The 27,825-nt window shown below is 44.5% G+C and overlaps 1 protein-coding gene across 4 annotated transcripts in view; it reads right to left on the minus strand.

Annotated features, from left to right (window-relative positions):
* LRRK2 (leucine rich repeat kinase 2) overlaps positions 1–27,825 on the minus strand; it is an 816,940-nt gene that overhangs the window by 625,309 nt on the left and 163,806 nt on the right. For all 4 annotated transcript variants that reach the window (XM_082254234.1, XM_082254231.1, XM_082254232.1 and 1 more), the window contains 5 exons: positions 15,656–15,775; positions 7,223–7,350; positions 4,020–4,099; positions 3,831–3,937; positions 3,502–3,631 (listed from right to left, as the gene is read on the minus strand). In XM_082254234.1, coding sequence (XP_082110360.1) covers positions 3,502–3,631; positions 3,831–3,937; positions 4,020–4,099; positions 7,223–7,350; positions 15,656–15,775 — 565 coding nt within the window. The remainder of the gene's footprint in view (positions 1–3,501; positions 3,632–3,830; positions 3,938–4,019; positions 4,100–7,222; positions 7,351–15,655; positions 15,776–27,825) is intronic.

Consider the following 27,825-nt stretch of genomic DNA (forward strand, 5'->3'; position numbering starts at 1 on the left):
CCAACGATTGGAAACTGAGTCTGCAAAAGGGGTAACGGCGCTGAAAGCGCTTGGGCACCACCAACATGTGTTTAATGCACCGCCATTGCTCATTCACAATATCGTGAAACTCCTTGGGACAAGGAAAAACCTGATCTGACTTCTGGGCTTTTCAGGAGCGGAAAACAACCCGCTTTTCTGACTGTGTGGGCTCATCATCCAAATGTAAAGTTTCCCTCACTGAACGAATTAGTGCTTCCACTAGAGCGCGTTCCCGCGCTGCAGCTGAGGAGGACTCATCCTCCTCACCATTTGACCGTGAGGACAGGGATCCCTCAGGTAGGGCGTTGTCCAGGGCAACCACCTCGGGCTCTGAATCAGAGGACTGAGAGGGCATCGGGCCTTTTTGGGTAGTAACCTGTTTCATCACAAGATCCACCTTGGACTTGGAGTTTCTAAGGCTGCAGGTGATCTGGAAGATCCGGATGCACAAATAAAGTCAGAGGGGAAATTTTCACCTTGGGACTCCATATTGCAGTAAAGGAAAAAAACTGAGTACACTGGCCCTTTAAATACCGATCGCGGTGCGCACCGTTATACCGTGCTACAGTTGGAGTCCCTCTTTAAGGTTAATAAGTGCCCTGACAGGAGCTAAGTGTGTCTTAGGAATGCCCCAAGGACTAAAAACCCCTTACTGTGCCAGCAAACCCTGAGAAGCAGCCACTCTGCAGTTAGTCTTCAGCGTGTGCGAACTGCTGAGAGGAAGTGACCAAACATCCCTAGAGGCCGAGCCCGCCTGTGTAGACTGTAGCTACAACAAAATGGTGCTAATAGAAAAGGATAGGAAGCACAGGGAAAATGGCCACTGCCCATACAGTGCGGCCTATGCCCCCACTTAAGATGGCACCTGAAAACGGCGCCAAGCACTAGGAAGTCAGGGAAAATTGCTGCTGCCCTTACACAGATGCAGCCTGATGCCCACACCTAAAATGGCGGCCGAAAACGGCGTCAAGCTGTCAGGAACCCAGGAATGCGGACCAACCTCAAACCCCCCCCCCCCCCCAGGCGTCAGACGCCTCTAGAGCGCCCCCAGCGAGAGCAGGGAGGCAGGACCATCCTGATAGGCCTGGGGGATCTTTCAGAGGTACACAGCCCTGTTATCCCCAGGAGTGAGCTCCATTTTCCCCTCAGAGGACTGTCACAGGGATACAGGGGATGCAGCATCACTCACCATACCATGGACCGGGGGGCTCCGCTACGAAGCAGCTCGCCTCCCACCCTGGGTGAGGGTGCCGCCAGCCAGAAAGGGGTACGCTGTAACTCAGGGCAATCCAGGTTGATGCGTCCCGGCGAAACATCTGCTCGCAGGCTCGTCCCCATCCGTTGGGGATCTGTCGTGGCGAGGCCCGGGCGGACAACAAGCTGCTCACGCTCCTTGGCCAGGCTGGGAGACCATAAGGATCTAGATTATACAGTGCGAAACCTCAGCCCGGCTGTCGTTTGTAGTTCACCAGGAGGATCCCCCTGACACTAGCTAGCGATAGTTAGTAAAGAAAAAAAAAAACATTTCTCAAAAGAAAAGAAAAACTAAGACCGGAGTCCCAGCAGGGAACCTAGGTCCTACTCCTAAACTAGGCAGCAAGAAACTGATTAGTGAGCACAGTGTGTCTGGGGTAATGTCATGAGGGACAGCCCATATAGGCGTGTCAAGTAAAAAGCTTTTACTGCCTAGTTTACTCCTGAAGATGGCGCATTACCCATTCGTGAAGAAACATTGAGAGCTGCGTCTGTCAGAGGATGTAAGAGAAAACGTTTTTATAAATCAGAAAAGAACAAGAGGGTGTCCAAAAAAACTCTGTACTAGGAGAATAAAATGTCAGGGAAAAAATTCCAAAAGGGTGCAGACATCAACTTTAGGTAGTATGGAAAGCAGTAGCTGTGAAGTAATTGATGACAGAATTCAGGTATTGGAGGTCTATGGACTTAAGTCTCTGAACGATCCCCTGGTTCTCTAAGGAGCTGAAGAAGAACCCTAAGGACATAGTGAAGAGAAATAGTCAAATCTTGCCAGTAAGGGAATGTTTACAAGGATATGTGAACAGGAGGGGTGTGTAACCTGTCAGATTGCCAAACCATCAGGGAGGCGTGTGATTGGCCCCATATACATTCTGCAGCAGAATAACAACCCCAAACATGCAGCCAATGTCATCAATAACTATATTCAGTGTAAAGAAGAACAAGGTGTTCTAGAAGGGATGATTTGGCCCCCACAGAACCCTGATCTCAACTTCAAGTCTGTCTGGGATTACATGAAAAGAGAGAGAAGAAGGATTTGAGGCAGCCTTCATCTACAGAAGATCTGTGTTTATTTCTCCAAGATATTTGGAACAACCTACTGCCGCGTTCCTTCAAAAAGTGTGGGCAAAGTGTACCTAGAAGAATTGAGGAATTGATGCTGTTTTGAGGTCAAAAGGATTGTCACACCAGATATTGATTTGATTTGAATTTCTCTTCTCTTCGTTTACTTTTCATTATATTAATTAATAAAAATAAATTATTAACACTTCCATTTCTGAAAGCATTCTTCATTTACAGCATTTTCTCACACTTGCCTAAAACTTTTGCACAGTGCTATATACTAAGGGATCTATTTACATATTTTCTCACACCGCTTTCACCCAGGATTCATACACTTATCCAACTGAATCCAAATAGATAAAAATGTGCAAATCCTGGGTAAAACTTGTATGAAAACAGTAAACCAGACTCCAGGTTTACTTTAACTTTAGATAGTTTGTTTGGGCCAGCTTGGGTCAAATTACTTTTTACCACTGGATGCTGTCTGGCCACTGGATGCTGCAATGCACTGTAGAATCTTGTGCTTCATAAAGTAAGCTATGCCATTTTCCAGCACAGCTATGAGACATTTCCTTTTTGTACATTTCAGAAATTCAGGAATAGCCTTGTTTTTTATAAATAAAAAAAAGATATGGTCATATGGCATTTCGGATTTTCAGGAACAGCCTTGCATTTTTTATAATGAGTAGACATTTTCTGACTGTAGGAGAGGCAGATGGATAAAGCCACAATCCCCACCTCCTGGAATCAAGAGTATGTCCTGCTTCTAGTTGCAGAAGGGAACTGTTTCATAGCCATGTAGCAGGACCGCACAGCTAACTGTATATAGAACAAGCTACTACAGTGTATTACGGCATCCCAGGCAATCAGACTGACCATTCTGCAATAGAAAGAATCAATTTTATCCAGGCTGGTACAAACAAACTAAAGTAAAACAGGAATTCTAATTTAATAAATACATCACAAGTGTTGGCCTTCAATAAGGAAAGGAGAAAAAAAATTGTGCTCTGAGCACTATCAAGAGTCAGAGGTTTTACCATATATTTAGCTTTGTTTTTAAATACAGCGACACTTCCACTGATGCACAAAGAATACAACAGTCAAGCATAAAAATGCAAGATCTGAATTTCAGAGAATCGATTTCCAGTCTGTTCATTCATATACCTTTCACTGAAGAGATGAAGTAATACTCTGCAGGCACTCTCAGTTGCTTCCGGTGAATCAAGATGTTTTTTCATAATTTCAAGCACATTTATATGAACACCTTTCTCCAATAAAGTTTTTCTAATAAATGCTGAAAAATAAATAAATAATTCCCTTAATATTGTATGTATGCTATGAATACACCAACACAGTTTTACTGTTGTGCTTGTTGACAAAAACAAAAAAACAAAACATTTTTACCACTCTGGGAACAGGGATTTTTACAAACTTCTGCATTTTTTAGATCAAGTATTTGGCTTCTAACAATATCAATATAGGATCTTATTTACCATTATGGTCAGAAAGGGTGGCTAATGCTGTTGAAGACGCATGGAATACTTCCTTAGAAGAAGAATGCATTAGCATGGACAACATCACCTCTGTATGTACAGGGTACCTGATGTAATGGTGTATATAGTTAGTAATCAATAATGGTTTCAGGAATGTATGCAGAGTTGATCTAATTTTGCATTACTTACTGATGTTGTTCATCCCCAATGTTATCATGAAGCTCAGGATGGTACATAAACAGATTGTTCAGAGCCCAGCATGCAGCTTCCTAAAACATACACAAGAGGATATTAAAGCGGTAAAAAAAAAAACAAAAAAAAACAGAAAACCACAGATGTAGCTTACCAATCATTAGGTATAGTAGATGCATTTGTTTTGGTTTATTTTAGGCTCTCTTCTCTCTGTTTTAACTTGGTGTTCTGAGGAGTAACACACCTCCGGTATTAGAATGCCTACAGTCAGGAGGAAAGGGTAACAGAGACACCTTTGGGCAGCAACATTGTCAGGCTTGTGGGGATGTTAGATTTTTTTTTGTAGGGGAAAGGAGACCGTTCAATTCACAGAAGTGTGAATTTGCACTTGCAGAAGTCTCAGTAGTAAAAACACTACTAGGCAACTAGGCACAGTGTTAACACTTTGATCGCCGCTGCTGGTAACCCCTTCCCAGCCAGTGTCATTAGTACAGTCACAATGCATATTTTTAGCACTGACCACTGTAATAATGTCCTCGATCCATAAAAAATAGTGTCAAACGTGTCCAATTTGTCAGCCGCAATAAGTCGCTGATTGCCACCATTACTAGTAAAAAGTAATAAATAAATATAAATCCCATAAAAAAATCCCATAGTTTGTGGATGCTTTAACTTTTGCGCAAACCAATCAATATACGCTTATTGAGATTTTTTTTTTACCAAAAATATGTAGTATTGGCCTAAATTGATAAAGAAATTCGATTTTTTTTTTTCATTTTTATTGGATGTTTTATAGCAGCAAGTAAAAAATATAGTTTTGTTTTTTTTTTTTTAACGGTCATTATTTTTTGTTTATAGTGGTGATCAAATACCACCAAAAGAAAGCTTCATTTGTGGGGAAAAAAAAGCACAACTATTTTTTGGGGTACAGCATTGCAAAACCATGCAATTGTCAGTTAAAGTAAGGCAGTGTTGCATCACAAAAAACGGCCTGGTCAGGTAGGGGGGTTGATCTTCTGGAGCTGAAGGGGTTATAGGTGCGATTATGCCAGATGGACTAATTGCCCTTTGGGAAACCTAGGATCTTCGGTGTGGCTCCACGCTTGCCTCATTTGAGACTCTACAAAATCAGTGGAAGCTACCTGAAACCAAGGTATATTTTCACACTAAACCCTTATTTTGTTGGTATACAGTATTCTTGCATATATCTTTCAGAGCTGTAAGATGTTTTGTCCTCTCTGGCAATAGGTCGCACCTAAAGTCACCCCAATCTAACGCCTCAGTATGAATGGCTCTTGAACACTTTAGTTTAGCACTGTCCAATGAGTTACAGCCCTAAATTGGCATTATTAAATAACCTCATTGTCTCACGGTCTTTCCAGAATGGACTCCCTGAAGCTTATGGAAAGGATTTTTCAAACTCTTCAAGACTATGCACTAACTCTATAACAAATAGAATGCTTGCATATGTAGCCCACAGCAATTACAATAGTACGGCTCAAATCTCCACAAAACCTGTATCAGTCACATCACCATGTGGATAAAATTCTGCAAGACATGCAAAATCAGCTAGTAAGGTTCCAGTCGAAAAACACATTGGCAGCCATCTGCAAACAGACAACTCTCTATTGCATAAATGTGCAACAGGAAGTCTGTCTTTGTGCAGATGGCAGATATTTTGTTAAAATTGGATTCTTGTCTTGAATCTGTAGGATAATGTAAATAGCGGTACAATACCTCTGGTCTCTCTGGTTCATAGATGCCTACTTTTGAATACTCTTTCAAGTGAAACCTTTATCACATATTCTAACATGTTGTTTATATGTCCATCTGCCCTTTTATGCTTACTTTCATTTCCTTTGAATTGATTTTTCCTATTCTCTTACCCTTGGAGTTTATATTACTTGCACTATGTCATGTACATCTGCTGGTTGAATACATAAATTAGCACCTGTTCTCCAAAATCCTAGGTCTTTGCTATATGTACAGTATATCCTTCGGTATGACCACATGTTTTTTGGGTTTTTTTTTTTTTTTTGCTTTTTGCTCTTGCTTTAACCACTTTACCACCGGAGGATTTTGCTGTCTTACGTCCAGGCCACTTTTTGCGATTCAGCACTGTGCGACTTTAACTGTCAATTGCGCGGTCATGCGACGCCGTACCTAAAAGAAATTTACGTCCTTTTTTCCCCACAAACAGAGCTTTCTTTTGGTGGTATTTGATCACCTGTGCGATTTTTACTTTTTACGCTATAAACAAAAAAAAAAAAAGAGCGTTTATTTTGAAAAAATAACAATATTTTTAACATTTTTTTATATGAAATTCCCCCCCAAAAAAATGTAAAAAATCAAATTTCTTTTAAATTTTTGGTCAATTTTTTTCTGCTACCTAGGTTTGGTAAAAAAAAAAAATCACAATAAGCGTATTTTGATTGGTTTGCGCAAAAGTTATTGCGTTTACTAACCAAGGGAAAGATTACTGTCATTTTTGGTGTTTTTTTTTTTAACGAGTAATGGCGGCGATCTGCGATTTATTTTGCGGGACTACAACATTGCGGCGGACAGATCGGCCCCTTGACTGACATTTTTGACACTTTTGGGGGTACCAGTGACATTACTGCAGTAATCAGTGCTATATATATGCACGGTTACTGTAAAAATTACACTGGCAGGGAAGGGGTTAATTTTGTTGGAGAGGGAGGGGTTAATGTATGCCTGGTGCTTACTAACGTGTGTGGGTGGAGGTGACTGAGTGAGTAAGGGGCAGATCGCATGTTCAGCTATGCTGAACCCTGCAATCTGTCACTGTTTGTCACTTAGGAGATCCGCCCGCTCTGTTTACACAAGCGGGCGGATCTCCACACTCGATTCCCCGACGATCGGGGAAGAGCAGCGGCGATCACCGCCGCTCCTCCCCTGGCCTGACTCCCGCTGTGACTGAAAACAGCGGGAGCGCCGCCTACAGGGGGAGGAGCCCAGCGACGTAGGTCTACGTCGCTGGACGATAACGAACCACTTTGCCGCAGTACAGTCAATGTGACTGGTCGGCAAGTGGTTAAAATATTATCACCCAATAAAAATGTGTTTTAAAAACATTAGCATGGTAAAGAGGGGGGGAGGGAGGAACCAGAGAAAGCAAAACAGAAAGATTAAAATTCAGCTTTAAATACCGCAAAGAATAACAAACATGCATCAATAACCTGCACATCTGTGTTCTTTTTGTGTAGCTTTAAAGCTTTATATGAAGCTTCAAACCAATAAAGTTGTCCTCTACCATCCTCCAAATCTTCTCCATCTTCCAAGTCCTTGTTCAGAAAAACAGTTTCAGCTAAAAGGGAAAAAAAAGATAATTGTCAGAAAATGAGTAAAGCTAAAAGCTTTAGAAACAAACCAACTAAGCCCCACTTTTGAAAGCCAAAAGCCTCCTAATGCGAGTCACTTCACCTCAAGCTCTACTAATTCAAATTCATGGCCAAAATTATTGGCACCCTTGCATTTTTGTCAGATAATGCACCACTTCATCCAGAAAGTTGTTGCAATTATAAATGTTTAGGCATTCTCATGTTTATTTCTTTTGTTTGTATTGGTATGACACAAAAAAGTAAAGAAAGAAAAAGCCAAATCTGACATATTCCATGCAAAACTCCAAAAAATGACTGGACAAAATTATTGCCATTTTAAAATTAATATTTGGAGGCACACCCCTTGGAAAAAATAACTGAAATCAATCACTTCCTGTAACCATCAATGAGTTTCTTACACCTTTCTACTGGAATTTTGGACCACTGCTAACTGCTCCGGGTCTCTCAGATTGGAAGGGTTCCTTTTACCAACTGCTGTTTTGCGATCTCTTCACAGGTGCTCTATGGGATTTAGATCTGGACTCATTGCTGGCTAGTTCAGTACTCTCAAGCACTTTGTTTAAACCATTTCTGGGTGCTTTTGACATGTTCCTTCGGTCATTGTCCTGCTTTAAGACCCATGTCCTCCGACAGTCGCCGCCACTTCATATTCATCACTAATGGGGTTATTGACCTTTGCTCCGCAGGAGTAGCTAGGCAACAAAATTTGTTAATATCAAAGCTTTTAGCATAGCCCACCCCTAGGGGGTGGTCCCCTCAGTCAATACCTCCCTGCTTCCTGCATTCCCAACTCAGTTTCAGTAGCATAGCAGTAGAGTACATAAACAAACCCCAAAAGAGGGGCGGGGGCGGCGACTGTCGGAGGACTCAGAGAAAGGAATTTTACAGGTAAGATTTTACAAAAATTCAGTTTTCTCTTACGTCCTCCGACAGTCGCCGCCACTTCATATTCATCACTAATGGGGACGTCCCATAGCAGTGTAGACATGAGGGGTGGGAAAAAACGCAGCCGCGCCTAAAGCAACGCAGTACCCACATCAGAGGAAAAGGAACCTTACCAAAGTAAGAAACCCAACTGGGCAACAGGAAAAAAATGTGCTCAACAGGAGCAACAACCCAGGAAAACAAGTAACCTAGGGATAAAGACATCCCAACAGCCAAGGACCCAAAACAAGGGACCCTAAGGCACTGCCGCACTAAGAACTTTGCGGCCAAAGGAAGCATCCGCCGATGCCTGAACATCCACCTTGTAGAATTTGGAGAAGGTGTGAACGGACGACCAAGTCGCAGCCTTACACACCTGGGCCACAGAAGCCCGATGATGACAGGCCCAAGACGTACTCAGAGATCTGGTAGAGTGCGCCTTCACAGGTACGGGAAGAACCTTCCCCTTCAAAGCATAGGCCTGCTCAATGGTCTGTCTGATCCATTTGGCGATGGTAGAAGCCGACGCCGCCATGCCCTTCCGAGGTCCCTCAGGAAGGACGAATAGGGAATCCGACTTGCGAAAGGATTTAGTCGACGACAGGTAAACCCTGATCGCCCGAACAACATCCAAGGAATGTAAAGCCACCTCCTTCGGATGCTTTGGCCTCGCGCAAAGCGAAGGCAAGACAATGTCCTCATTGAGGTGAAATTCCGAGATCCTCTTCGGAAGAAAAGATGGGTTAGGTCGCAAGACCACCTTATCCAAGTGAATCACTAAATATGGAGAGCTGCAGGACAAAGCTGCCAGCTCCGACACTCTGCGAGCCGAAGTGATCGCCACCAAAAACGCAACCTTCTTGGACAACAGAGGCAACGAGATCTCCCTGATCTTTTCAAAAGGAGCATGTTGCAACACGGACAGAACAAGGTTCAAGTCCCATGGAGGCAAAGGCTCCCTCCTAGGAGGGACCAGGTGTCGCACCCCTTGAACAAAGGTGCCAAACAAAGAGTTAGACGCCACAGGGCGTTGAAAGAGAACAGCCAGCGCAGAAATCTGACCCTTAATCGTGGCCAACGCCAAACACTGGTCCACACCCCTTTGAAGGAAAGCCAACACTCTCGATACCGAGTAGGAGCGAGGAGAATACCCCCTGGACTCACACCAGGCAAAATACGCCTTCCAAGTACAATAGTAAATCTTCCCCGAAGAGGCTTTTCTAGCCTTGATCAAAGTGGGAATGACCTCAGGGGAGAGACCCCTATCCTTCAACACCCGGTTTTCAACAGCCAGGCCGTCAAAGCCAGCGACTGTAAAGCAGGATGGAATATCGGCCCTTGAGACAGGAGATCTTCTCGAAGAGGCAGACGCCACGGAGTGTCGACCGCCAGATTCACGAGGTCCGCGTACCAAGACCGGCGAGGCCAGTCTGGCGCCACCAGAATCACCGTGTGCGGTTCCACGGCCGACCTGCGAAGGAACCTGGACAGCAGCTGAATCGGTGGAAAGGCATACATCAGACGATACTGATGCCAGGGCGCCACTAACGCGTCTGATGCGTCTGCCCGAGGATCGCGCGTCCTTGCCACGAACCTTTCCACCTTGTTGTTTAGACGAGACGCGAACAGGTCCACATCTGGTGAACCCCACTTCGCGCACAACATCTGGAAGACATCCGGGTGAAGGGACCATTCTCCCTGGTCCAAGGTCTGGCGACTCAGATAATCCGCCTGCCAGTTCTCCACCCCCGGAATGTGAACTGCCGTTATCGCCGGGACGTGCGCCTCGGCCCAAGACAGAATGTCGGCCACTTCCCGAGCCACGCGGGCACTCCTAGTGCCCCCTTGGTGGTTGATGTAGGCCACCGCTGTGGCATTGTCCGTCTGCACCCGAACCGGACGGCCCTGTAGCCTGTCCGTCCAACGCAGAAGGCAGAGAGCTATCGCTCGCAATTCCAGAATATTGATCGGAAGGGAGGATTCCTCCTCCGACCAAGTTCCCTGGGCGGACAGAACGCCCAGAACACCACCCCAGCCCGACAGGCTGGCATCCGTGGTGATCACCGTCCACGAGAACGGACGAAAAGACTTGCCCCCCGACACCGCCGGGGACCGGAGCCACCACAGAAGACCCCTTCTGGTATGATGATTCAAAGAGATCCGTAGATCCAGAGATTGCGGTCGCCCGTCCCACTCGGCCAGAATCTTTGCTTGGAGACCCCGCGTGTGAAACTGGGCAAAGGGGATCGCCTCTAAGGCCGAGACCATCAATCCCAGACACCTCATACACGTCCGGAGGGATGAGAACTGATTGTCCCTGAGGGACTTGACTTCGTCCTGAAGCGTCCGGAGCTTGTCTTCCGGCAGGAAGACCTTCGCTTGAACAGAGTCCAGGATCATCCCCAGGTAGGGAAGACGAACCGACGGACACAGAGTGACTTCGGAAAATTTATTGTCCACCCGAACTCCTGTAGAGTCTGCATCGTGATGGACAGGTCGCTCACCAGGCCCTGACTGGTCGCAGACCGAATCAGGATATCGTCCAGATACCCCAGGACAGAAATGCCCTGGGCTCTCAATAAGGCCAGAACCGGCGCAAGCACCTTGGTGAAAACCCGCGGAGCCGAAGCGAGACCAAAGGGTAACGCCACGAATTGGTAATGATCCTCCGCAATGGCGAATCGAAGGTACCTCTGGTGACCCTCGAAAATGGGGATGTGAAGATACCTTCAAATCAATGGAGGCCACGAATTCCCCCGGAACCAGGGCAGCCACCACTGAGCGCAGGGATTCCATGCGGAACTTGCGAACCCGCACAAAGTGGTTCAGAGCTTTCAAGTCCAGAATCGGACGAACCTTGCCCTCCTTTCTGGGCACAGTGAACAGATTGGAATAGAACCCCCGAAATCTGTCCCGATGAGGCACCGGAACCACCACTCCCTGGGCCCGCAGGTCCCGCACCGCCAGGTGCAGATCCTGCAAGCGCTCCGGAGATAGCTGAAGGTTTGAGGGGAAAAATCTGCTCGCCGGCCGAGAGAGAAACTCGATCTTGTATCCAGATCGAACGATTTCCTGAACCCACCTGTCACGAATGCGGTCCAGCCAGGGTTGACGAAAACCGAGCAAACGTCCCCCCACCCCAGAACTGGGCAGCGGACCCGGACTGACCGGACTTCTGCTTACCTGTCCACGGCTTCTTCTGGGAGCCTTGGCCTTTGAAGGGCTTGCCCTTATAGTGCGACCGAAAGGCACGAAAGGACCCTTGAGAGGGCCTAAACGAGGAATTCTTCTTACCACGAACAAACTTATTCTTGTGAGTTTGGGGCAAGAGAGTGCTCTTACCCCCAGAAATTCCCTTTATCAGAGTATCCAAAGATTCGCCAAAAAGGCGAGAGCCCGCGTAGGGCAAATTAGCTAAAGTCTTGCGAGAAGATTGGTCAACAGACCAACATTTCAACCATATCAGGCGACGGTTCAATACCGCCACACTTGAAAGACGCGCAGCCAAAGGGACTAAATCTAAGTCCGCATCACACAAATACATGACACCCTGATGAATTTGATCCACCATAGCCAAAGTTGTCGGCGGGGCAGAGTCAGCCACCAGGGTGCGCCTGAGCACCTGCGTCCAATCTGCCATAGCTTGGGCTGCCATAATGGAAGCAAAAATAGGCTTCAGCAGAAAACCAGCAACCGTATAAGCATGACGGGCCAGAGACTCCAATCTCCTGTCCGTTGGGTCCCGGAACACCGGGGTATCCTCAGCAGGGATCGCAGTGGATTTATTCAAAACCGCCACCGCGTGATCCACCTGAGGCGGCACACACCAACGCTCATCAGTGGTGGGTGTAAATGGATAACGCAGCTTGAACCTATTCGGCACAGCAAAATGTTTCTTTAAATTGCGCCATTGCTCAACAACCGCGCGCTGAAATTCCGCAGAACAAGGAAAAACCTGCGACGTTTTGCGTTTCCTTTGCGTCCCATAAGAGGACATCAAAGCAGGAGGACATGGTTCATCCTGCAAATGCAGCGTTTGCTTGATAGAAGCAACCAACTCATCCATGAGTGCAAGCTCTTCAGACGAGCCAGGGGGAGAATTATCAACCCCTTCTACCTCAGCCTCCCCCTCAGACCCCACATGGTCTAGAGATGAGTAAGACCCTGAGAAGGGCACTCCAGCCATAGCAGCCCCATCGCCCTCTGAATCAGAGGAAATGGATAACCTGGGCCGTTTTGTGGATCGATCAGCCACCAGCATCTGCACCTGAGCAGCCAAGTTCGCCACAATAGTAGCCAGATCAGCCCCCTCGGGGGATGCAGCAGCCCCTTGGCCCCCCACCAAGGTGGGAGGAAACTTGCAATCCTGAGAATCCATGCCCCAGCAAAAGTAGAAAAAAAGGAGTACTGCCCCTTTAAGACCGCGGCGAGCGTAGCCCACCGCACCCTACTGAATACACCGACCCCCACAGGGATAAGAACACTGGGCAAGGAATACAGGAAAAGGAAAGGTAAAAACCTGGAGAGATCACACAGGCTGCTGCCACCGATCGCTGTCCCAGAGCAAAAGGAAGTGATGCAATGACTGACCGCCTTATAAAGCCTATGTAAGGCTACACAAACATGGCCGCTCGGCTGAGGATTCCTTAGGCAAAGAGAAAATGGCGCCGACATGTGGCCTGATCGATCGCCGCCAAAACGCTGCGCCGTACCACACAGGACCGGTCACCATAAACTTGCCGCAAAAAAATGGCGGGCCGCAGTAGCGATCACCTCACAACATGTCTAAGCCCAGACTGCTTCATGCATTCACACAGCAGAGCGGGAGAGCCCCCCTCCCTCGCAGCCCACAGACAGGCAGCTATTCCACACAGGAATCTGACAGGGAGCTCAGCATTTACACAGACATGCAGGGTCACACAGTCCCAGACTGACACCCAATAGACAGGTCCCCACATAGATTTACACTTACCAGTCCGGATGGCGTGGGGAGCCTTCTCCAGCGACCAAACCGCTGCACTGAGGACAGGGAGTGTCGCAGCCAGGACGCAGTGGAACTGGGGTGCGAAACCGCAATGGCGTCCAGTGAGGTAGCCACCTCACAGATAGCATCCCTGCAGCGAACAGGGATGGGTCGTTCAATACGCCAGGGAAACCTGAGCTGAACGCTCGATGGCAGGCTGGGAAGCCCCTGGCCCTGAACCCTGGGATCCAGGGTGGCCAGTCCGAGACCCAGCACCGCATGATCATCTTCATCCGAAGAAGCTAACTAACGCTGAAAAATAACAGCTAAGTAAAAGAAAGAGAAAAAGACTCAAAATAAAATCAAAAAAGAGAATAGAGGCTGAGACTGAGAGCCCCAGCACAGGTTCAGCCTGCTACTCCTAAGCTAGGCATTAGAAACTGAGTTGGGAATGAAGGAAGCAGGGAGGTATTGACTGAGGGGACCACCCCCTAGGGGTGGGATATGCTAAAAGCTTTGATATTAACAAATTTTGTTGCCTAGCTACTCCTGCGGAGCAAAGGTCAATAACCCCATTAGTGATGAATATGAAGTGGTGGCGACTGTCGGAGGACGGAAGAGAAAAGCCTAATAAAGGCTTAACGAAAACTGAAGGGGGTTACAGAAAAATACGACACATACAGTATGATAGTCTCTCTAAAATAGTTTTTTGATCTTTTTTCACTTAATGAGCAACTGATGTTCCACTGTAAGGAAGGTTTTTATTGCAGAAGAGACACGCACTGGCTCTTCGGCAATAAAATTGCTCACACCCACAGCTCAGCTTAAAGCACTGGGCCAGTCTCTGCCTGCCAGGAGGATGGTCTATGCAGGAGTGACATCATAACAGTTTCAGAAAATCAATTCAAATTAAATTACAAATATCAAAAAAAACTGTTTTACAGCGCCATATAAATCTTTATTGAATACCAAATATGTAATTTCTTAATGCATTAATATGGTATAGGCAGAGTCCAAGATAATTGACAGTAGCATTTTTTTCAGATAGCATCTGCATCCAATGCTCTTTTTTAACTTTACAGATATTAGCAATTATATTTACTACTGATCTATAAAACAATTACGTTTTTTTGTGAGTTTCTTAGTGAATGCAATCAAACAGCATACTATATCCCACCCCCATAGTGTTCAGTAATAGGACGACATGGAGGAGGAGGAGGGAGGGGAGTGTCATTTACCACTGTGTATAGCATAAAAAAGATATTCTGCACAGGGGTCAGAATTGAAAGAAGGTTAGATGTTCTAGATGCATCTAACCTTCTTTCAATTCTGACCCCTGTGCAGAATATCTTTTTATGCGATGTCTGGTTAGGTCGGACATGTATTATTACAATACAGGGATTAACCATAGCACCTTAAATCATGTGCTCCATATAAAACCACTTTCATACTACCACTGTTTATAGGCCCACATGTGTGACTCTATAGTCATGTGGGCTGCACAGATAAGAAAAAGGAGGAAATGAAGAGCTTAGAAGGGAACTGAAACAGGATCAACCAGGTATATTTTACGCTACACAAATTGAATGCCCAGCACTTTGTGAATATGCACAGTCTGTTATGTAGCATATGAGAGTTTTTCATAGTATGGGCATAATGGCACCAAGTGAACAAATTCAAGTTTAAAGCGGATTGGTTATTATGTACAGCTGCCTCAGATTCGGTTTGATCCAGTTTTAGTAAATTCCCTCCAACACATTATCCATCCTAACATGGCAGAATAAGTCACCCATTGTAATGTTGTAGCTTTCCTTTAGTTTCAACTGCAGCAATCTTTCAATCATTTCCAAGTTTTGATTCCAGCAGGAATGGAAACTGATGAAAAATGCTTTTTGGTTGGCAAAGCAGAGGTTTTGATAAATTTTCATTTCAATTTCAGATGGTGTTATTCACTCAAAGCTAAAAAACGAATTGTTGGTGGCATATTTATGTACTTGAAAGTCAATTAAAAAGCTCCAAAGTCCCCAAATCATTTCTCAACTTTAAGACCAACAATATTACAGTATAGCTTTGAGTTTTGCTTCCTGAATATTTAAATTATTTTTGGCACTGAGAGTCTACCACAGCGTGAAAAAAAAAGGAGAATTCCTCCCTTCTAGCAGACTCCTCAAGAGATATTTTACTTCAGCAAGAGATGGAAGTTGTGCCTGAATGAGAGAAGTAATCTTCCTGCCTGAGCCCTTAAGTGTCATTTACGTCCAGAGAAAAAAAACAAAAAAAAGACAAACATTTCCTGCGTAACCAAAATGAATAAAAATGAACAAAAATTAATAAATACAAATATTGCCAACACATATGTAAAATGAATGCTTAGTAAAACTTACTAAGAAGAGCCAAGCATGATAAAGCAGCTGCCTGCAGTTTTGGATTTGCAGGATAGTTTGTCAGTGCCTTTATGATGTCTTCATGTGCTTCATTTAGGACCAGAATATTGAAGAAGCTTCCTTAAATGAAAATAAAGATATACAACCCACTAATGAGACATGAACTTCATTAAAACAAAAACACAAAAAAAAAAAAACTGTAGTTAAAAGAAAAACGGATTTTTGACTTACCGTAAAATACTTTTCTCTGAAGTTCATTGACAGACGCAGCTCCATATTCTACGAAACCATTGGTTATGCTGCCCCCTACGGGAGTAGGACACTAGGCAGGAAAAATCTTTACCACGCCTATGGGGCAGTCCCTGGGGGTATACACCCACTCACTCTGCTATAGGCATTCAGTTTTGTTCCAAGCAGTATCAGAAGAAAATACCCCTGCACCTTATTGAATAAGCCTGTACCACGGTCTGCCTGATCCTTCTGGATATGGCGCAGCAGAAACAGCCAATCCTTTCCGAGGTCCGCTCATGAGGACAAAAGAGAGTCTGATTTTCCTTAGGAATCAGTAGCCGCCAGGAAAACCCAGATTTCTCCTATCGGCCCGCACAGACTTCACAGCAGCCCATCCTGCACCCCAACAGAGCGATCAGCCTCCCTGAACCACCTAGAACATGACTAGGAAGCAGAAAGAAGTAGACCCCAAAAACGAACGGCCTTCTTCATGCAGCAGCCGCATGGTGAGAGGCAAGATGGCGCCGACTCCTCTCCTGCTGCATCCACCGATTCTCAACAGAGCCTCTCTCAGCCTGACTCTCCTGAGCTCTGCAACCCCTCCTAATCCAGACCATCCCCTACCAACAACTCCACACCAATGTCTAGCAGTCCAGAAAAGGCTAGGTTCAGGCTGAATGGAAGACAGGGAAGACAGGTGGTGAGTCCTGCTTGGGACACAGGGGAAGACACCAGAGACTTACCAGACACAAATGAGGAATTCCCAACTAACAATAGGCCAGTTATGGATACTGTCCTGAAGGATATGCTGGTGTCCCTCAGGGGTTCCCTCCAGTCAGACCTAGCCTCATACATGAATAAATTCAGCACTGATCTACAATATGTTGCAAGCAGAGTTGATCATTAAGAAAATAAAATGGGTAAAATTGCCTCCACAATAAGCGACCTTATAGATGCCCATGATGAAAAAGAAAATGATATGGAATGGGTTAAAGCTAAACTAGCTGATATCGAAGACAGATCAAGACGCAACAACCTCAAGATTAGAGGGGTGCCTGAATCAGTACAGCAGGACAACCTGCGCTTATACGCTATTACCCTATTCCACACAATTTTACCTGATGCCACTGATCTGGATGTCATAATAGACAGAATTGATCGTCTGCCTAAACCTTCCTACTTCCCAGACAAAATCCCTAGAGATGTAGTTTTACGTTACACTTTTATCACCCAAAAGAGAAAATCATGACCGCATCGCGAAATAGGTCCCAAATTTACGCGCAATACTCCGACCTTCAATTTTATGCAGACTTATCCCAATACACGTTCCAGAAAATAAATCTCAATACCATTACAAAATCACTTCGCAACCACAAGATTCCCTATAAATGGGGATACCCTGCCTGTGGTGATGGTGGTCATCGGTTGATAACTCTCTCTCCTGTGTGGTAAAGGATCTCATCCCTCTACCATCCTCAATCGGAGTTTCCCCTCTTTCCGTGGACTCCAGTCGTATGCAGATTATGGACTGCAGATTTCAACCTTCTGTCTGCAACACATACAGGAGAACATCTTTTTCTTACTAAGTGATTCTTCACCTTTTCTCTCAAACCTGAAAGGCAGGATCTGGAACTAGCTGTTGGTTTTAAAACTCTGCAAACAAGAATTTAAAACACAATCACAGATGATAAAAGTATTTGCAGCATTCAGTAATTTATCCCTGAAGAAAAAGCGCATAGCAGCTTCGAAACGCGTTGGATACTCTGTTGCTGCTTTTTTCACTTACCTATCTGTGCTGTGTTTTTTTTATGTTGTAACGGTTCTTCTATTATTTGTTACTCTTGCCTATTTATATATTTTTTTGCTAAATAAAATTACAAATATTTTTATACAACTCCCTTTTTTTTTATCGTGAGTGCCTGAAAAGTCCCAACCCCTCAGGGGATACTTTTTCTTTGTGCATTTCACACCCTGGGATGTGGCACCTATTTATAGGGGGTATTATTGTGGACTAACCTTTTTTCTTTTTCTATAAATGTGGATACCCCACCAGGATCACAGTGACTCACGAAGGGAAATCACATGCGATTGATTCCTTGGATAAGGGCCTCTCCCTACTAAAATCCTCATAGCTCGCCTCCCACCAGGTCTGAACCCTGTCCGTTCACCCCCGAGTGGCGACTAGTCACCAAAAATAATTTGCGCAAACACAATTAACAGCAGTGGAAGTCTTCTACCTCGACATGAAGACCTCGAGGATCAAAGACCACTTTGCTTTAAACATCGACTTTCGTATCCCACCTTTGGAATACCAGCCCTGTGTTTCTTGCCCAGTTTCGGCCTCTATTTGAGGCGCTCCATATCCCTCCCACCTTTTCGCCCCAACCTGAGCAGCTTTGGCTGCACCTAGCTATGGCTAACCCACCCTTCTCCTCATGGCCTGGAGGAGATTTTGGAGAACAGTTACTGTTTATTTTTGTCACTGTATTTCTTGTTGTTGTCTCTCTCTTCTTTTTTCTTCCTTTTTTATTTCCTTTCTATACCTCATGTGCCATAACCGACCCAGGAACAACGAAACCCCCCGGAAAAAATCTCTGACTCCTCCACAGTGGACTGAACCAGAACATTTTGTACTAGCTCCTGCCACCAGAAGCCGCCGACATGCAATTACAGAGCTGCTGTTAGAAATTACGCCCTTGACCCTACCCCTGTCCCCGCCCCTGACCCCATCTGGAAACAAAATGCAGGTTTGTTGCTGTTTACACATGCGTGCGGGGCCAACATGTGCGTTTGCAATTGCGCCTATGCACCAAAGAGCAGGGGCAGTTTAAAATTCTTTTTAATTGTATTTTACTATAAATGTAAAAAAATCACTCTGTATCTTTAATTATTTTTTTTCTTTCTTTTTTGCTTTTACAAGGAATAAAAATCATTCGTTGTGATAGCATGGGCCATTACAGGTCCTCTTTTTTGAGAGATGACCCCATATCTGTCCTCTGGCCTCCAAAGCATCCGATTAAACCAAGATGGGTTTGATCAGATGCTTGTTCAAGCTGGTAATGGCTTCTTTACGTCAGACTGAAACCGGAAGCAAAATCCTTGTCGCTTCGGGTTTCTGACATGGCACAGTAGGCGGAACGACATCCATCCCTCTCACTGTGTCACAGGAACCGAATGCTACTAGTCGCATCTTAAAAGGCAGGGGGTGGGACCCCCGTCCACTGCCTGTGAAAGTAATCCAGGGGCTTCTTAGCCAATAGCATTACATTTACTTTGTGCAGAATTGCTGGGGCTAACAAAGGATCTCTCCATCATTGCTGCAGTGATCACCCAAATATCACCTTTCCAATCTATTGACGTACAGATAAGTCGCTGGACAGGAAGTGGTTAAAGGGGAGTGGTTTGGGGGTGGTAAAAATGCAGCTTCACTGCACGTTTACTGCTGCCCCAACTGAAGTGTAATGAAACATCTCACTGTCTTATGATCATTAGCACTACAAAAATCATCACATGCAGCACAGTAAGCTTCTGCTCTATCATGGCTCTATGTCACATGGCTGCTTGCTGACTGTGTTAACTTATGAATAAGTTATGGGTAAAATTGCTGCGCTAATATCATGATCATAAATCATACAGTAAAAACATGAGTGAAAAGCAGCTGACACAAAAAGATATGAATACAATATCTTCAAAGTACAATGGGAAAAAGGTGTCGCGGTAATCTCAGTATAAACAAGATCAAACTGACAATATGAATACCACGTGAGATATAATGTCCAAATCAATCCAAAAGGAGTGCAGGGAAAGAAGGATCCACCACCAAATATAGTCACTAAACACTCTTACCAGCAGCTTGGACCCGATAGGGTCACACAACGCCCAAAGTGCAGGTGTATAAACGGCAGGTGAGATCCAATATCCTCTATCAGACTCCTGCTGCTGTAGACTGGAGACACCTTCAATAGCCTTGCCACGCTCAAAAGACATAAACAAGAATGCCCCTCATAGTGTAGTAATTCACAGTAGTTTTATTAAAATAAAAAGAAAGCAGCTTACATAGTGGAATCCAATTGTCAGCATTCGGTTAGATCACAGAAACGATCGTTGGTTTCCCCACCAACAAGATGGCCGCCGCGTCCCTCTTCTGCGCATACGTCAGCCAATGCCAGGGGTGTGACGACGTCATTGTATGATGAAACGCGTCGGGGTTGGCTGATGGCTGACGCAGGCGAGGGACGCTGCGGCCATCTTGTTGGTGGGGAAACCAACGATCGTTTCTGTGATCTAACTGAACGCTGACAATTGGATTCCACTATGTAAGCTGCTTTCATTTTATTTAAATAAAACTACTGTGAATTACTACACTATGAGGGGCATTCCCGTTTATCTCTTTTGAGAGTGGCAAGGCTATTGAATGTGTCTCCAGTCTATAGCAGCAGGAGTCTGATAGAGGATATTGGATCTCACCTGCCGCTTACACACCTGCACTTTGGGCGTTGTGTGACCCTTTCGGGTCCAAGCTGCTGGTAAGAGTGTTTAGTGACTATATTTGGTGGTGGATCCTTCTTTCCCTACACTCCTTTTGGATTGTTTTGGACATTATATCTCACGTGGTATTCATATTGTCAGTTTGATCTTGTTTATACTGAGATTAGCGCGACACCTTTTTCCCATTGTGTTAATTTATGGCTGTACTTATGGCTGTACTGAGTGTTACAGACTGTAACCCAGCACAGCTATACAAAGCAAGCACCCTCAGCAGCCATGCGACACAGAGCCTTGTTAGAGCACCAACTTACTGTGCTGCCTGTGATGATTTTTCTAATGCTAATGATAACCTGCTGTGCTGGGAGATACACAATAGGACACATTGAGGATTCTCTGCTCTAATATTCACTCACTGTGTTCAGTGCAGCCACGATCTCCTTCAGATGCTCCCTGACAGCCTCTTCACATCTCAGCAAGTAAGAACTGGAGGCGGGCACTGGGCGGAGAATCAGCGTATCATTCCGCCGGCCGGGACTGCAGGGAGTAGCAGGGCAGTATGGTGTACATGCACCCTGAAAATGAAGAAATAGTCCCTTCTCTGTGCGCACCTGGGCCCCTCTTTTGACCTAATGGGGCCCAGGAAAATGGTATAACCCCGCTCCATAAACAAGTAGGAGCAGGGTTGAAGTTTAGCAAGCCAAATTTTATTTTTTTTATTTAATGCAGCAATAAAGTGTAATGCTGCCCGGGCCCCACAATGTTGCTGATAGGGCCAGGCCTGGTACAACAGGGCTGGTTGTACTGCCCTATCAGCGGCCCTGTGCAATTGTAAGTGTACTTATGCACCTCACACTACATCTGCACTGACACCTTGTTCCTCATGGGAGTTCAATTTCTGACCATCAATCCCAAGGGTCTAAATCATCCAGCTAAATGAAAATCCCTTTGGCAAGAGGCTTTGCTGCACAGGTGTGACATCCTAACGGTACAGGAGACACATTTCTGTAACCACAGCTCCTCCAAAATGCTCTCATAAGAATTTCCCTTATTTTTTACGGCTAACGCTGACTCCAAAACAAAAGGAGTCCTCACAGCTATCAGAGACACAGTATCCTTCAACCTATTAAAGGAAATTAAGGATGTTAAGGGTCATTATCATATCCTTATCTGCAAACTAAATTCCACAATCTTCACCCTGGTGAACGCCTATGCCCCAAACGCGCATCAAATTCGATTTTTTTCAACAAACTGGCACATGTGGTGCGTAAAGTGTAAAGAGGATCCTTGCTGCTCTGTGGCGATTTCAACCTCACACCTGACCCTACAATAGATTCTACCTCCTCTAGCTCTACAGCCTCACCTAAACCGTCATGACCTCTATGATGGCTGGAGATGTTTAAACGCTAAGGAGAGAGACTACAGTTTTTTCTCCTCGCCTCATAACAGCTACAGCAGATTAGACTTGTTCCTCATGGATTGTAATTTGCTTATGAAAGCCTCCAAATCGTCCATTACCAACATTACGTGGTCTGACCACGCTTCTGTTACACTCGACATTGAAGACTCCCACCCCTTTTCTAATGTTTATATGTGGAGAGTTAATGCAAGACTCCTTTAATCATCCGAATCTAAATCCAAACTGGAAAAATGCTTAAATAATTATTTCATGTTTAACGCTTCCTCAGTTGATGACCCGTTCCTACTCTTGAATGATTACAAAGCCTTCATCAGAGGAATTTTTAGTAAACTTGGGTCTCAAATGAAGAAGCAGCGGCTTATGCGTGTGGATTCCCTTACCAAGGCAATCCAGACGCTTGACACACAGTACAAATTGAATCAGTCCCCTAGCTTAGCAAAGCCAGACATGATCTTAGACTGCTCCTTTTAGACAGGTATGAGAAAACATTCCAGAAGCTGAAACTGAGCCCCCCACAGGGCCATCATCCACTCTTTCTTCCACAGTTGATTTACAAGACCCCATTTTTTTTTACAGATACTACACCAGAAGGCCCTAAAACTCACCCCCACTCTATAATAAACACTTCCAATCTCATCACCCCTCTCTCTCTAATTGATTTGGACACTTCTGGCACTGATCAGTCGATCATTAACCTGTCTACCCACACACTCTCGGAAGAGGAATCTGCTATACTCCAAAAAGGCCTTAGCTTTTGTCCGAGTACCAAACTTGATAAGTTTGAATTCATCAAGGACCTTCATTTATTTGCCCGCAAGCTCAACTTTAAAACTTTTTTTCACAAAGAAAATATCAATAGTTCACGGGAGGCTCCCAAGGTTCCCATCTTGGACACATTGATCTCACTTTTGGAGGAGAACGAAGATTTAATTGACCGTGTCGATCTGCCCTCCCTATTGGCGGGGGTCCACACGGTTCAACCATCCTCTTCCTCAAAACCTTTAAATCTTAAGAAAAAGTCAGATAAATACCCTGCAATACAGAACTCAAATATGAACACATTTTTAAAATTAGTATCCAAAGAACTTGACAAACCCAAAACCCAATCGTTCGATGAACCCAATATCACACTCGAGCAAAGACAAGCAATCAACAATCTGGCCGACAACCATTCCATTGTAATCAAACAGGCAGATAAGGGGGGCAATGTTGTCCTTATGGACAACATACAGTATGTAGACATGTGCTTAAAAATTCTTAAAGAATTACAACTGGTATAGACGAATTACCACAGACATTGTCTTTAATTACCAACAATAATTTTATGAACTAGTGGATTTGGCATTCCTTAACAATACCATACCCAAAAACACCTGGGAATACATCTGTATGGCTTTTCCAATCACACCGACGTTCTATGCACTTCCTAAAGTCCATAAGAACCCCGTAAATCCACCGGGCAGACCGATCATATCTGGCCGGGGATCAATTTCGGATAACGCCAGTAAATTAATAGACTCCTTTTTGAAACCTTTTGTCACATGTCTACCATCTTACACCCGTGATACTATCCATTTCCTGGAGAGAATCAATACTCTGATCATTTCACAGGAATCACGGTTGGTTACTATCGATGTCGAGGCATTATACAGCTCGATCCCCCATGACAGGGGGATTGCGGCTGTACGACATACCATCATTCGTTGCGAGAAACTGGACGCCTATGGAGAGTTAATTTTATCCTTACTGACTTACATTCTTACTCACAATGTTTTCACATTTCAGGGCTCCCACTACCTCCAGGTACAGGGTGTAGCGATGGGGACATGCTGTGCCCCGTCCTACGCTAACCTGTACCTGGGGGAGTGGGAGGATTTCTTCCTAACAGATGAGTCTTTATCCATGTATACTGACCATGTTAAAACATGGGTCCGCTACATAGATGATATTTTCCTTATTTGGGATGGCCCCCCTGATCTTTTACACAATTGCCTTAACAGGATGAACAAAAATGAATTCAATCTTACATTCAACATGAATGAGGATTCAACCAAGATTACATTTCTGGATGTCGAAATACTCAGGGGGGAGGATGGTGTTCTCCGCAGTGGTCTTTATCGTAAGCCCACTGCGGGCAACACCATCCTCCATGATTCCAGTTTCCACCCGGAACGTTAGTACGTTCAATCCCGTTTGGTCAATATTTACGACTGAGATGCAATTGCACAGACTTGCAGACCTTCCAGGAGGCAACAAACAATCTACGTGATAGACTCTTATTAAAAGGCTACCCCAGAAACATCTTGAAAAAAGCTTATAGGAAGGCCCTTGACAGCAATAGAGACCAACTCTTACTTCCCAAGACCCGTAAAGAGGATAACACCTTCAGAATCATTACTAAATATTCTGATCAAAATTCTAACATGCGTAAGATTGTAACAAAGTATTGGCATTTGTTGGCATTGGACCCTACTCTAGGACCCCACATACCACAAGTGCCGCAATTCACCTTTAGGCGAGCCCCATCACTGAGACACAAATTAGTGCAGAGTGAATACAGGGGTAACACTGAGCATGACCCCTGTAAGTACAAAGGCCCTTATATGTGCGGTACTTGCAATTATTGCAAGTACATGTACACACGAAAAAATCCCATTTTACCGAATGGGCAAAAATTTACAGCCAAACACTTTGCCAACTGCCGCACTCACGGAGTAGTTTATTTACTGCTCTGTGAGTGCGGCTGTTTCTATGTTGGAAAAACAAAACTCGAGTTTTGGAGGCGCACCTACAGACATATAAAAAGCATAAAGTCCTGTGACCCAGAATTACCACTTGGCCGGCATGTCAGCATTGTACATGCGGGCATATTCCCAAAACCCAGGTTCCTCATATTGGATCGTATCCACCCCAGTTCCAGAGGCGGAGACTGGAACAAACGTCTCTTGCAAATGGAACGGAGGTGGATTTATTCATTGAGAGCTACTGAGCCCCCAGGCCTCAATGAGGAAATTTCCTTTAAACCCTTACTTGAGGGTTTCAATTTGGGGGGCATGGAGAAATAATCTCCCTTTTTCACAACCCACTTCCCTGTTGGTTGGACTGTTGTTCTTTTTCCTTAGATATCATACATTGGTTTGATTCCCTTTGATATATACGGTTTGTGACATTACAGGGACTGGAATCATGACTGGCGCGTGGTCTTTTGCCTTTTTCTATAGGGTATACCCTTTGATATTTTGTTATATTTCACTTAATTTTAGTGATTGATAATTTAGTGATATATATATTAAAATCTTGCTTTATTCGTTACAGTATTGTACTAAGCAATAGTGAATTGCCCCCATACAATTTACGTTTTAGACCTTTTCATTGAGCTGCTTGTGTGTCCTCCCCTGTTTTTGGCCAGCCCGGCACGGTGAGAGGCGCCATCTACTGGGCGCACATACATTGGACGCGTGCATACTTTCATCTGACATCCCTAACGGTGATGTCCATCACGCGTCCGATGTTAGCCCCGCCTGCGTTCCACGCCGACGGAGCGTTCTCTGTGCCGATGGAACACAAGCGCCGGCCGCGCCTTCATGACGTCACACGCAAATGCGCGTGCACGTCATTAGTGGGGACGCGCCCGGCGCCTGTGCTCCAGGGAGCCCGCGGCGGGACGCCAGCTGAGTGTAATTCACCTAATCAGACCCATCTAACAGGTACTATTTAACCAAGCTCCTGTCGGCGCTCATTTGTGCAGTCTGCCGTTCAGGAGCATGGTGTCCCACACATCTACAATTTCTTTCCATACTGTTATCTCCATCCAGGTAAGCATGTATCTCACAATCCTTACTTGCCTCCTTTTTGGCAGGAATGCTGTTTCGTTAACTCTACCCCTTTGGACAATCTATTTGATATCCTCAGTCTACCTAACCTTCTATTAAGAACTATTTTGTTATCTCTCCCGCAAGGGAGCACTATTTTTTGGACATTTTCAATACTTTATTCCATTTGAATATATATAGCCATATCTCTGGCTTATTAACTTTAAATTGGTTCCTAACCAATGCTTTTAATGTTCAGAGTTTTGAAATCATTTTAACACCTAAGAGCATACCTCTGAGCTTAATTTGCTTCGTCCTCCCCCCCCCCTTTTTTTCTTACCCTAGTTGTGGATGGCTCATTCTTGGTAAGCTGTTAAGCCACCTTGGACTCCAGCTGTCCCGAATTCAGGGGACACGCAATCAGAGAAATCTGGCAAATATATTCCCTTACCCGGTCTCTTCTTTGGTCACCTAGCACCAGTCAGGCTCCAGTGAATCCTGTGTTGTTTTTATGCTAGCAAGCATTCAATACCTTTGTGCAGGAACCATGTGAGTTGAATATCCTTTAATTTACTATACAACATAAAAGTTGAATGTATTGTTAGTGTACTTTTTTCTGACTACTGTTAAATGTATGGCTTCATTATTTCATTATTATATTTAATACCAACAGAAAACCACCCAAAGTCACCCCTGTTGAAGAAGCAGTAACTTCGAAACACGTTGGGTATCAACTTTGGACTCAGTGGTTGGTTCTGACACAATACACTTGTTCTTTGCTTGCTTTTGTTTTAACAATTACTCTGTATATTGTGTAATAAAATTTATATTTTTTTTTTCAAATTTTTGGTATATTATCCTGTTTTGTGCCTAAAAAATCCCACCCCAGGGGAACCCCACATTTTGTTTCCAGAAGCTGAAAAGGACACATTATGCCAACGATAATAAAGCTGGGAAACTTCTTTCCAATCGTTTGAAGGGGATAAGGCATAAACACAAAATTCCTTTTGTATTCCATCCTAAATATAAGGATAAACTCTACCACCCACAAGACGTAGCAAACGCATTTAGCGATTATTACAGTTCGCTTTACAACTTAAAAGAAGGACACTGTTACACCCCAACCTACCACGACTGTTATCTTTGACTCCCTACAGAAATTAAAAATACCCCAATTGTCTCCTGAGAACCTTCAAACATTAAATCTATCCTTCCCCCCGAGGAAATTAATGCCACCATTAACTCTATGTCACATAACAAAGCCCCGGGCCCAGATGGATTCACAGGGGAATACTTCAAGACTTTTAAGCACATTTTGACACCTTACCTAGAGAAATTGTACAACACCACTGCTTCTTCAAATTTCCCTCCTGAAATGCTTAAAGCTACAATTGTAACAATACCCAAGCCAGGGAAAGACCATGACTCTCCCCCAAACTTCCATCCCATATCATTATTAAACAACGATTTGAAAATATATGCCAAACTTATCGCCACAAGATTGATAGATATTATGCCACAGCTCATTCACCAAGACCAGTCAGGTTTCATTAATTAACTGATTAACATTATCCACTTAGCAAATAGAAACAAAACGCCTTCTTTGCTCCTCACAATGGACGTGGAGAAGGCGTTCAATAGGATTCACTGGTCATATCTGGCCCAAACTCTGTCTGCCTTTGGTTTTCAAGGACCAATCTATTCGGCCATAATGGCTCTTTACACACTACCTTCAGCGCAGGTATTCACGTCTGGGACCCTGTCTGACTCATTTCCAATAACAAACGGCACTCATCAGGGATGCCCCTTCTCGCCAACTATCTTTAATTTACTGATGGAACCCCTGGCCATATATATATATATATATATATATATATATATATATATATATATATATATACGCTCACACCCCGATATCCATGGATTCTGGATAAAAGACAAAATGCATACCATCAGCTTATTCGCTGACTACATCATCTTAATGCTGACTGACGTGGAAACTTCCCTGGCTTCGGTACATGATGCACGGATTATTTAATCGAGTATCATATTATAAAGCAAATGACAAAAAAAAACGTATATTCTAGACCTGGGCATCCCCCCACGTAACATACTGAAACTCTTATCTACTTTCCCTTATGTGTAGAACCAGACAGGCACTGGTTACCTAGGAATTACCCTTAGCCCCAAGTCTGATGACCTGTTCAAAGCTAACTATCACC

The sequence above is a fragment of the Pelophylax lessonae genome, assembly GCF_965119305.1.
Source record: "Pelophylax lessonae genome assembly, chromosome: 4".
Lineage (NCBI taxonomy): Eukaryota > Metazoa > Chordata > Amphibia > Anura > Ranidae > Pelophylax > Pelophylax lessonae.